The sequence below is a fragment of the Cebus imitator genome, unplaced genomic scaffold (genome assembly GCF_001604975.1).
Source record: "Cebus imitator isolate Cc_AM_T3 unplaced genomic scaffold, Cebus_imitator-1.0 Scaffold434, whole genome shotgun sequence".
NCBI lineage: Eukaryota > Metazoa > Chordata > Mammalia > Primates > Cebidae > Cebus > Cebus imitator.
This window is the reverse complement of record NW_016107749.1, coordinates 1,495,297-1,508,130: the sequence shown is the minus strand read 5'-3', so window position 1 is coordinate 1,508,130 and position 12,834 is coordinate 1,495,297. Positions and strand designations below refer to the sequence as shown.

At 48.7% G+C, this 12,834-nt stretch overlaps 1 protein-coding gene across 2 annotated transcripts in view; it reads right to left on the bottom strand.

The window, feature by feature from the left end:
- MLEC (malectin) overlaps positions 1 to 7,071 on the bottom strand; it is a 16,054-nt gene extending 8,983 nt beyond the window's left edge. The window contains exon 1 of one of the 2 annotated variants that reach the window (XM_037731968.1): positions 6,944 to 7,071. Coding sequence is in view for 1 of the 2 variants with exons in the window: in XM_017510250.1 (XP_017365739.1) it covers positions 6,478 to 6,700 (223 nt within the window). In the remaining variant the exon portion in view is untranslated. The other variant, XM_017510250.1, reaches the window with a different exon arrangement.
- Between the last annotated feature and the right edge of the window lie 5,763 nt (positions 7,072 to 12,834).

Here is a 12,834-nt window from a genome sequence, read left to right as displayed (position 1 = left end):
AGAGACGGGGTTTCACCGTGTTGACCAGGATGGTCTCGATCTCTTGACCTCGTGATCCACCCGCCTCGGCCTCCCAAAGTGCTGGGATTACAGGCGTGAGCCACCGCGCCCGGCCAACAATTTTCATTCAAAAAGTTCCAAAGCTGGTAAACAAAAACAGGCTCATAAAAGAAAGGTGTGATCGTTTCTAATTTCCTTACTTCCCACAGGCTCACAAAACTCTACCTTACCTACTCACTTGAACATTCACTCAGATAAACTGACAGGAGAAAAAAAAGTGACTACTGCATCTCCAGCACCTAGCACAGGACCTGGCGCAAAGTCTCCACTCACACAGTTTGCTGAATGAACAAACAACAATAAAGGAGGTGCCTGCAAAGCAGTGAAGTCATGCCATTCTGTCCACAAGGCTAGAGCATCCTGCAGAGAAAGATAATCCGACTAAAATGTCCAAGTCCTAGGGGAGTCACCTTTCACATTTCACAAACTAACAAGGAATGAGACAGGGTAAAAGTAAAAAGTTACTTACCTCGGGTCAGTATCAGAAGAACAGAAAAACTCTCTTGCCCCTGGCCCTCTCCCAACCTTGGTATGAGACAGTTGTACATACGCTTTTTTCTTCCTCTCGTACAACAAACTAAACTAGGGCCTTTGTGCAAATATAAGACATCCCATTTCAGCCTCAGATACAGTTATGCTTCCTCCAGAGAGTAGCCAGACTCCTTTATCCTATAAACTCAGCAAGGCTGTCTAGTGCTCCATAAATATACTTTCCCAACTACAGATGTAGCAGTCATGTAGTCTCTCCTCCCGCATGAAATTGAGATTCCAAGACTGCCTTCCAATTTCACATGGTGACCCTGAAGACATTTGGCACCTAGATCCTTTGGGAGACGGCCAGGGGCTGTCATCCCCAGAGCTTTATCTTCTGAATCACCAACAAGGGAGAGGACATGACAAAAGGTAAAAGATTAACAAAAAGAGCCAGTGGCTGAGGTCAAGACCTCAAAAAAATAAACATAACTGTTAACGGTTCCTGTAAGTGACATTAGCCACGAGATCAGATGGACTGATGAGACAATGGAACAGGAAACTCATTGCAGTTTTGTCTTTAGACTTTTTTCTTCCTATTTCTCCTCAAGAAATCAAAGAAGGGTAGCTGGGCAATGCTACAAAGGATGTACTGCTAATATGCACCCCCCACCCCGCCCCAGCTTCCTTGCCAGGCTCAAAAAACCACTGCACTAGGATACAAACCTAAGACTGAAAGACTGCTATTTCTCTTCCAACTGAGCTCTAAAAATTTCCTTCTTCCATGAGGCCATGATCCTTACAAATCTGGAACATTAACTAGATTTGATTTATAGCTACACAGACAATTTTATGCATGTGTGGGGAATATTTTTTTTTTTTTGAGACGGAGTTTCGAGGCCGGGCACGGTGGTTCACGCCTGTAATCCTAGCAGTTTGGGAGGCCGAGGTGGGTGGATCACCTGAGGTCAGGAGTTCAAGACCAGCCTGGCCATCATGGTGAAACCCCATCTTTAAAAAGAAAAAAATAATTTTGAAAAAAAAAAAAAAGAGATGGAGTTTCGCTCTTGTTGCCCAAGCTAGAATGCAATGGCATGATCTCGGCTCACTGCAGCCTCCACCTCCCAGGTTCAAGCGATTCTCCTGCCTCAGCCTCCCAAGTAGTTGGGATTATAGGTGTGTGCCACCATGCCCAGCTAATTTTTTGTATTTTTAGTAGAGACGGGGTTTCACCATGTTAGCCAAGCTGGTCTCGAATACCTGACCTCAGGTGATCTGCCTGCCTCAGCCTCCCAAAGTGCTGGGATTACAGGTGTGAGCCACCACGCCTAGCTGAATTTTTTTTTTTTCCTTGACAAATCAAAAACGTGAGAAACTAACAGTAATGTCATCTATGGCAGTCTCAGTCCCACAGCAAAGAAAACTCAACCATGTGAACAAAAATTACTTAACAACCTTGGAATTACCTTTAAATATTTTCCCTTTAAAGCCCAAGTGGCTTTCCCAAGAGATCTGCCATATGCAAAGTTGAAGCTGACCAAGTCCCAAGAGATGCAGCAGCAAAAAAGATTTTTCTTCCCTCCTTAGCCCTTAAACATTCACAGTGAAATATTTCTCTAAAATACAATGAAGTATACAGTCAGCATACTGCTGAAATTGGCATAATATAACTCAGTTAACCAAAAAGGAAGGGGGCCAAAGGGCCTACATTATGTCTGCTCCTTAGTTTTAGACAATGTAGTAACTAGGCTGCTTGGAAAATTCAGCACAGGGTTCAGGAAAAGACATACATGAAGTGTCACTGAACAAGTTTTTTTTCTCTAGGTCTGTTTTCTCACCTATAAGGTGAGGATATCACCTGTCCCACAGCATTGTGGTAAGGGTTAAACAACGGTATAAAGAGCTCAATACAATGCCTCACACAGAGAGAGACACAGACGCATAGGTATGCTAGCCAGGCAAGGACATGCACACGATACCCACTAATGTCTCCACTTGGGGGAATTTAGGGAATGGATCAAAAGAAAAGGAAGTAATAAAACTGGAAAACTGCAAATGGGAACCACAAGAGTGGGAAAGCCAGAATGAGCAGAAGACTTCCTCCTTGAGAACACAGCTGTAGAACTCTCTGGTGCTCTAGCGTCACTCCCCACCCCACCCCCTCAGGTCTCCTGGTCACTAGAGTGTTCTTCTGGATCAGTTCTTTCTCAAGTGAAGCCAGTACCTAAAGAATTGTTCTGAATGGGCTGAGACAGGGATTCAGGAACCTACTTTTTCTTTTTTTTATTTTGATGGGAGTCTCGCTCTGTCGCCAGGCTGGAGTGCAGTGGCATAATCTCAGCTCACTGCAATCTCTGCCTCCCAGGTTCAAATAATTATTTCTTCTGCCTCAGCCTTTGGAGTAGCTGGGACTACAGGCACATGCCATAACACCTAGCTAATTTTTTGTATTTTAGTAGAAATGGGGTTTCACCATGTTAGCCAGGATGGTCTCGAACTCCTGACCTCGTGATCCACCCACCTGAGCCTCCCAAAGTGCCGGGATTACAGGAGCGAGCCACCATGCCTGGTGGGACCTAAATTTTCTACCTGTGAACTTCCACTACTTGGAGGGCCTGCAGATGAAGCCTGCCTGTTAGGTGACAGCAGATGTAGAGAATTCTAAATGAATCCCATGGCTCTGAGCAAATCAGAGGCAGCAGTGACTCCTCTCTCATCCCATCTTTCAAGCTCTTACCTCCCCAAAGCCAAATCCTTTCCCAGATAAAAGGAAGGCAGCCCAGGAAAGGGTCTTCCTTACTGTTTACAGCAAGAGCAACCTGATAGGCTCTAGTCCCCAGCCAGCTTCTTTCCCCTCTGGAGCCATGTTCTGCCCTATTTTTAATTCCATGTAAAAGGTCATCAAGGAAAAAAGTGACAGAGACACTTTAACCTACTCTGGACAGGAGAGTTTACAGAGTCTTATCAGAGATTTCTAAAGCATGAGAAGTTTTTTTTTTAAAAAAAGTGAAACAAGGCTCAGATAGGTAAAGCATGTTTCTCAAGATCATAAAAGATTTTAGCAGGTATCTATGAAGAGGAAATAGCCTTCCTTAAAACCAAGCAAAATTCTGTGCCCTCAGGTCAAATAACCAGGTCTTTTCCTAGTCAGAGTGAAGAGGAACTCCGAATGACCAAGTTACATATCTAGAACATGGTCAGGTGCGGTGGTTCATGCCTGTAATCCCAGCACTTTGGGAGGCCAAGGTGGGAGGATCACTTGAGGAAAGGAGTTTGAGACCAGCCTGGGAAACACAGAGAGACCCCTGGGTCTACAATAAAAAACAAAATAAAAATTTTTGAATAAATAAATAAAAACCCTGGAATGTGCCTCATACAAAAACCCCAACGTGAACACTTTTAAACAACCACTTTCTGTGGTGGTGCTCCCATCTGTGGAAGCTAACAGGCCGAAAAAGCCTTTCGCAGGCTGTTAGTACTAGCTATCCTCAAGGCAGAAATGAAATCCAATAAATATTCTGAACTGCCTTTGAAAGCATAAGCCACTAGGTGCCCTGGGCTACTTACAGTTACAAGAATACTGAACTACAAAGAAACTATACAGAAACAGCAAGTTCAAAAGCAGGCCAAACCCTTATCTGAACTAACTTGGTAACAAATACCTGAATTCATTCAACATAAAATCAACTTTTCTCAGCATGCTGGAAACAACATCACGAGCGGGTGGAAAAACAAATAAGGCATACAGTTCCTATTACAATCAGTGTAAATAGCTGCATGAGGCAAGGGTCTCCAAATACCTGGCACACCCTTATCCAAACAGGCCCAGAGAAGAAAGGCAGCGTGAACAGCTGCACTTCCCTTGCTGGGACTGACTCCTTAGCACAGAGAGAGCTACCTCCTGACAGTGCAAGCTTATGCACATCTCAGCCCCTACCTAAAGCCAGCAAAATGCCTTTCTCAGGAACCTGGTAAGTGCAATGTTGCAACAAGCTGATCCAAACTGCAGCTGAGAAGCGCCACCTCCCACTCTCCATCCATGCCTTAATACTGCTCCAATTCTTACCCACCTTGGTAGACTGGAGAGGGGAACCTTAGCAGGGAACCTTCATTTACATATATGATGCCCCAAGGGCCAGTGCCACGTGAGCTCTGGTAGGTCTCCTGTAATTTTACCTGCTACAATAAACTTCTCCCAAGGAACTGCAACCATGAGCTAATAACCCAAGGACAGAGATCTTGGCTGACTGCTGACCAGGCCAAAAGAAACACACACACACACCTGCACCAGCAAATTAAAACCAGAATTTTTGAATAAGGGCAGTATCTGGGAACTAAACCTGTGTGGTCTTACTCAGCTTTATCCTCTGCACAACAGACCTAATGTAAGGCCTGGTATCTGCTAAGTGAAAGAAACCATCCGTGCAGTGCCCTTGCCACAGCTATCTCAAGAGGCAAAGTCCACAAACTGTCTAGCTTCCTCAAGGGCTCCTTCCTCCCTGCCCACACTCAGGAAGAAAGAGGAAGGGTCCAGGATAGAGATAGTAATGACCTCCTGCTATAAAGTCTGGCTTTGGCTGCTGTTACCGCTGCTAAAGACTGGAGCCCTGAGTCAGCTGAAGCCAGGCTACTGTGATCTACATGCCAGAACTCAACAAATTCCAAGACAAACATAGAACTTCAGAAAACAGCCCTGTGTCCCAAGACCCTCACATGCGTGAAAAACAATAAACTCCCTAATATAACAAACTCCAGGACACAGCAATTAACTTGGGAGGAACTACGTTAAACTCTTTTAGTAAAAGCAAGAGCCAAATCTGGGCATCGCGAAAAAGAGTGAGAGAAAGTGAAGAGTGAGTCTGTCTCCTGGTCGTCTGGAGGTGGCATACTGCCAATCTGGCAGCCTCTGAACCCACCATACAGCATCAATCTCCTTCCAACACACGAAGCAAAGAACTTCCTTCTGAAACCTGTTTTCCAATCCTCCCAACAGAAGAAACAAAGATTCTAAAGCAGATCTTCCAAAACAGTTGTCTGGGGGGCGCAACCTACATCGCAAGCCTCTGGTGCAGAAACCTGGGTTCCCGCAAAAAAGCTAAATAAATAAATCTACTAAAATCAATTTCGAGTGGGGACTAGGAATCTGCATTTTTAACCAGCTGCCCTGGCAATTCTGACACACACTAACTTTGGTAACTGTGCAGCAATGTTAAAAACCACTGTTATTCAATCGTTAAGTCACATTAAGTCACAATCATTTTCCCCCTAAGCTGGAATTAGAACTGTCAGGATCACCTAGGGAAGGTTGTAAGCATTCTCTGATAGACCATTCGGATTCTTACACTGGTTGACCCAGTTCACACACAGCCACCAGCCTCACGTGCAGGATGGCTTCGATAGAACCACCCTCTGGGGGCGGCCTGCAAATTCTACTTTTAAGCACACATATTCCTCGCTCGAAAAGAGGGCGGGGGAGGAGGCTACAATCAAACTTTCCCGGCCCATCCTCTCCAAAGAGTCCTTCCTAGTCTGGCTAAGAAGCAAGCCCCGCTCCTGCAGAAGAGGCAAGGAAAGCGGCGGATTCCTGTCTCGACAGGAGAAGCAGAAGCACCCATGACCTACAATCCGCGAGGCCTGGAGGTGGCAAGAGGCCGCCTTCGTCTTTACTCTCCCAGCTTGGATGAGAGTGAGGGGTTGAGAAAATGCAGGATGCGAACTCCAAATATAACTAACTTCTCGCCAACTCTCTGCCTCTATGACTCTAGGTAGCTTGGAGCCAGTGCCAGGCCCTAAGCTCCGAGCGGGCCCCCGAGAAAGCTGCAGAGAGAAACTTCGCTCCAGAGGCGCAGCCCCAGGGTCTAAAGGGGCTCGGGGCCCGCAGCCCCCGGCCGGCTGCGCCTAGCACAGCAGGCCCCGGATCCCACGGCTCGGCAGGGGGACTCTCACCTCGGCCCACCCGGCCTTCCAAAGGGTCCTTGCGGAAGTGGATCCCATGCACGTCCACATGCGCCTCTCCGCCCGCGTTGACCGCCCAAATGACGCTCTCAGGCAGCCCGGCCCCCGCCGCGCCGGCCACGCCGAGCCCCGGCCCCCGGATCGCCGGCAGCAACAGCAGCAGCAGTCGCAGGAGCGCCACAGCGGCTCCCTCAACGACCCAGGCCCCCAGCATGGCGGCCACCACCGCGGGGGCAGCCCTCGCCGACCCTCGTCCTCGGCCGGCTGCCAGGCCGCCCCGGACTCAGAAAAACAGCGCCACTGGCCGCTCCGCCTGAGCCGCCAGAGACATGTCGCTCTCAGGCCTCCTCCTCAGCCACGGGTACCGCCTCCCACTTCAGGAACAACCTACCCCGCCACCCGGCCCCCGGCCACGACCCTGCAGCCAATCAGCGCTCGGCCCTCATTAATTACCCACCACCCCGCTGGGAGACGCCCGCTGATTGGCTGCCAGGCGCGGGAAAGGGCGTGGCTTCTCCCAGGGGCCAGCGCAGCCGTGGGGCATGGGATGGAGCGCGCGCAGAGGGAGTGAGTTCGGTTGAAGCGGCGTTTCGATGCGGAAGTGGCGGGTGCAGCGCCCAGGCGGCCCCGGAATCCCATAGCTGAATGGGAAAGGTGGCGTGTGGGGGAAGGTTTAAGGTAGGGCGCACTGACACGTCGCCAGCACTTCCGGTGCTCCTGCTCTTGAGACCAAATAGGCTCTGAGGGGGCGTGGTCGACTTTCCCGCCCCCTCTTCTTTTCTCAGGGAGAAGCATGAGCATAAATTCTAGTAGGAGAAGCAATGGACATGCTCCAGACCTAAGAGACTCAGTTCTTTTCCCCGCGTAAGGGAGAGGACCCACGCTTTCCCAGAGAGGCCGCGGACACAGGTCTCCAGAGAACGAGTCCCACGAGGATAAGGCCCCGCCCCCTCCCCTTAGCGGGCTTGGGGTGTGTGGTAGCGTCCAGACGGCCGTCCAATCAGGGGGCTCCAACGCAGCGGAAACGCGTGGCTTTGTGAGCGAGGGGCTCCAGGCTGCCCGCGTCTCCATGGCGACAGCCTCTGGTCTGCCTCCGCGGCGTAGGGGCGGGGCCGGGGCGCCCTACGCGCGGGCGGGAGTCGCGGCCGGCTGCGCCCAAGCTGGAGGCGGGGGCTGTCCCGCACGGCCACGGCCCCAACTCCCTCACTGCTCCTTGGCAGTTGACCCGCGCTCTCCCACACTGGCAATCCCTGTGCTTCGGTCGCTGCGTAGACTCCCATTTTTCTGATGGGAAAACTGAGGCCTGGAAAGGGACTGAATGTTGCCAAAGGGTCGCACCGCAAGTGTAGGGCAAAGAAAAAAAAAACAAAACTGCTTATGCATTTGTTCCATAAATACTGGTCGATTTGAAAATTCTCCCTAAAAGGAAAAAAATGTATCAAGTCCCTACTACTAGGGTTGTCAGATTTGGCAGACAAAATATGAGAAGCCCAGTTATATTTGAATTTCAGATAAGCAAATGGGACCCCGTTATACTAAAAAAAAAAAATGCACTGTTTATCTAAAATTCAAACTTAACTGGACTTCTTGTATTTTATCTGACAGTCCTACCTACTACTTAGGCAACGAGCTTTGTGCTGCATTAACAAAAAACACACCTGGGGTCCCGCATGAGAATCATAGACCTTGCACAACCCATAATGCAATCAATTGTTTAGTTAGAACAGTGATAAGTGCTACACAGGAACAAAACAGGGTACCAAAATAGAGACTATCAGTGGTGAATCAATGCACCCGAATTCCTTCCCTGGGCCCCAAATTCAGACCCCAAGGGGTAGCTTTTGGAAGTGTTCCCTCCCAGTCTCACTTTCCCCACTATTTTGCAAGCATCCTTGCTTCTCCCATAGACGTGCCCGTCCAAGGTGTGTGGGGCCCTGCACTGGGGTTTCTTTTTTTTTTTTTTTTGAGACGGAGTCTCGCTTTGTCACCAGGCTGGAGTGCAGTGGCGCAATCTCGGCTCACTGCAACTTCCGCCTTCCTGGTTCAGGCGATTCTCCTGCCTCAGCCTCCTGAGTAGCTGGGACTACAAGCAACCGCCACCCACATCCAGATAATTTTTGTATTTTTAGTGGAGATGAGATTTCACCATGTTGGCCAGGATCTCCTGACCTCATGATCCACCCACCTTAGCCTCCCAAAGTGCTGGGATTACAGGCATGAGCCACCGCGCCTGGCCACTTGGGGTTTCTAATTCTAGTCTTCTCTCTCTGAAACTGTCATCTTTGAAGGATCTTGACAACTGAGAGGCTTCAGTTACCCTCAAGGGAGGGGTGTGGTGCAAATGGGGAACAGAAACACAAGTAGTGGTGATGGGACATCCTCCTTCCCAGGCAGTTGGCCATGTCCCACTCACATATTGCACTGCCACCAGGAGCTCATGTTTATTTTATCCTCGAGGCAGTCTAGTCCAGCAGAAACAATCAAAATGGATTAAACTTTTGGGGAGGCTTCTAAAGGCCTTCTCTCAGTCCTCCAGGCCTTTGGTCACCCCAGAAGGTGAGCAGGATACCTGGCCAGCTCCTGTTATTGGGCCCTTCAGATGCCATTTGTGGTTGGGCCACCTTTGTACCAAGGAGCCTGGCTCCCTTTCTGAGCTCCAGCTGCTCATGAATTAGGCTGTCTTTTCAGTAAAACAAATTCTCAGACTCTGGAGGCAGGGCACAGGATCTGAGCATGGGATCTGAGACAGGCTGCCTGCATCCCACGCCCAGGCCCATTTACCAACTGTGTGGCCTTGGGCAAGTGAGGTACTTCTCTGAGTTTCAGTTTCCTCAATTGTGAAATAGAGATACAGACATGCATCACTTAATGACAGGGATGCCTTCCGAAAAATGCATCATTAGGTGATTTTGTCATTTTATAAAGATCACAGAGTGTACCTACACAAACCTAGATGGGGATAGCCTCCTATACGTCTAGGCTATATGGTATAGCCGATAGCTCCCAGGCTACAAACCTATACAGCATGTTACCTTACTGAATACTGTAGACAGTTAAACACAGCGGTAAGTATTTGTGTATCTAAACAAAAATACAGTAAAAACACAATATTGGCCAGACCAGTGGCTCATGCCTGTAATCCCAGCACTTTGGAAGGCTGAGGCAGGTGGATCACTTGAGGCCAGGAGTTCGAGACTAGCCTGGCCAACAGGGTGAAACCCTGTCTCCACTAAAAATACAAAAATCAGCTAGGCCTGGTGTGTACCGGTAGTCCCAGCTACTCGGGAGGCTGAGGCAGGAGACTCACTTGAACCCAGGAGTCAGAGGTTGCAATGAGCCAAGATTCTGCCACTGCACTCCAGACTGGGCAACAGAGCAAGACATTTTGAGCAACTGAGGGGGTATCAGGAGTCGGACCCCCACCTTATGCTGTAAAAGGTTGCTTTTTTTTTTTTTTTTTTTTTTGGACAGAGTCTTGCTCTATTGCCCAGGCTGGAGTGCAGTGGCGCGATCTCAGCTTACTACAACTTCTGCCTCCCAGGTTCAAGCGATTCTCCTGCCTCAGCCTCCCCAGTAGCTGGGATTATAGGCACACGCCACCATGCCCGACTAATCTTGGTATTTTTAGTAGTGACAGGGTTTCGCCATGCTGGCCAGGCTGGTCTCAAACTCCTGACCTCAGGTGATCCACTTGCCTTGGCCTCCCAAAGTGCTGGGATTACAGGCATAAGCCACTTTGCCGGGCCCTTTTTGTTGTTTTTTGAAACAGGGTCTTGCTCTGTTGCCCAGGCTGGAGCGCAGTGGTATAATCATGGCTCACTGCAGCCTCTACCTCCTGGACTCAAGGGATCCTCCCACCTTAGCCTCCCTAGTAACTGGGACTAGAGGATGTGCCAGCATGCCCCACTAATTTTTCTTTTTTCTTGTTTTGTAGAGATGAAGTCTTTTGCTGTATTGCTCAGGCTGGTCTCGAACTCCTGGGCTCTCCTTCTGTCTCGGCCTTTCAAAGTGCTGGGATTACAGGCATGAGTCTTGATAGGGGTGGGGGCAGAAGACAAAAAGGTCAGAGTCACAGTTGCCAAGCTGGGCTATTGAACCTGAACCCAGGTCAGGCTTATATCGAAAAGCACTGACACAGAGGGGTCCCCAGATAGCCCCAGGTTTGCTCTCAGGATGAACCCTGCAGGAGGCAGGGAGTTTGAGCCCTGGGAAGGCTGAGAAGAATGTGAGTCCTCAGGTGGCCCTGGGCCCAGGCCATTTCTCGATAGACAGTGAGGACTTTGGGCGCCAGCCTCCCTCTTCCCCTCCCCGCCGTGGAAAGTCATCCCGGTCTAAGAGCCCAAAAATACTTGGGGTGGCCGCATTCCTACCCCTTCAGCTGGGGCTGGTTTGATGCAAACGTTTCTTCAATCCTCCTCTTTCAGGATGGGAGAAGTGCCCTCAGCGGAGTAACAGGAACCAAGATCTGGGGGTGAGACAGAGCTGGGTTCAGTTCCTTCCTCAGCGACTTCCCGGACACATCACTTCCTTTCTCGCCGAGTCTCCTTTCTGCTGAAACGCATGTCACCTGGATGTAAGGACTAGATCTTTTTTTTTTTTTTTTTTTTTTTTTGTTTGGTTTTTTTTTTTTTTCTTTTTTTTTTTTTTTTTTTTTTTTTGAGATGGAGTCTTGTTCTGTCACCCATGCTAGAGCGCAGTGGTGCAATCTCAGCTCACTGCAACCTCTGCCTCCCTGATTCAAGTGATTCTCCTGTCTCAGCCTCCCGAGTGGCTGGGAGTACAGGCATGTGCCACTATGCCAGGCTAATTTTGTGTGTGTGTGTGTGTGTTTTTTAATAGAAATGGGCTTTCACAGTGTTAGCCAGGATGGTCTCGATCTTCTGACCTTGTGATCTGCCCACCTTGGCCTCCCAAAGTGCTGAGATTACAGGCTTGAACCACTGTGCCCGGCCAGGACTAGATAGTTCTTAAATGGGCATTAGTTATTTTTCTCCGTGGAAGAAAGATACACTTTTTGTAGAAAATGCAGATGACATGGAAGAGATTTATTTTTCCATACAGAGTCTCACTCTGTTGCCCAGGTTGGAGTGCCTTGGCGCCGTTTCTGCTCACTACAGCCTCCACCTGCCTGGTTCAAACGATTCTCCTGCCCCAGCCTCCTGAGTAGCTGGGATTACAGGTATGTACCACCACACCTGCCTAATTTTTGTACTTCTAGTAGAGATGAGGTTTCACCATGTTGGCCAGGCTGGTCTTGAACTCCTGACCTCAGGTGATCCGCCCACCTCAGCCTCCTCAAGTGCTGGGATTTCAGGTAGGAGCCACCACACCTATCTGGAAGAGATTTTTTTAAAAGATAAAATTCATCATAATTTCATCCAAAACTGAGATAAGCCCCGGCCCTGACAGAGCAGCTTCTCAATAATCATTGGTTCCTACTTATTTGATGCTCTTAATGACCTCAGAAAGTTGGAAAAATAGGTCATGTCTCCACTTTTGCACATGAGAAGCTAAAGCTCAGAAGGTTGAGTGATTTGTCTAAAGTCACACAATGAACAGCCAAAATCCAATGTTTTGGCTTCTAATCTACTTCTTTTCCTTTGAGCCTGACTGCGTATTAGACATAGTTTGGTGCAAATCACAGCTCTGCCATTAATCACTGTGTGCCTTTGTGTAAATGAATCCACCTCTCTGAACCTCAGTGTCCTCATCTGTGGGATAGAGAGAATAAATGTGCTCACCTTGTAGGATTGTTAGAAATAATAAGACATATTTTAAACAAACAAAAACTTAAAGCATGTTGTTTTTTTTGTTTTGAAGATGGAGTATTGCTCTGTCACCCAGGCTAAAGTGCAGTGGCGTCATCTTATCTCACTGCAACCTCCACCTCCTGAGTTCAAGTGATTCTCCTGCCTCAGCCTCCCGACTAGCTGAGACTATAGGTGTGCGCCACCACGCCCAGCTAATTTTTGTATTTTTAGTAGAGACGGGGTTTCACCATGTTACCCATGCTGGTCTCTAATTCCTGACTTTAAGTATCCGCCAACCTCAGCCTCCCACGCATGTGCCACCACACTCATCCAGGATGTGCTTTGTTTTCTTTTGTTTTGTTTAAGATGGAGGCTTGCTCTGGCTGGAGTGCAGTGGCACAATTTCAACTCACTACAACCTTCACCTCCCGGGTTCAAGTGATTCTCCTGCCTCAGCCTCCCAAGTAGCTGGGACTACAGGTGCACACCACCAAGCCCAGCTAATTTTTGTATTTATTTATTTATTTATTTATTTATTTATTTTTGAGACAGAGTTTCACTCATGCTACCCAGGCTGGAGTGCAATGGCACGATCTCG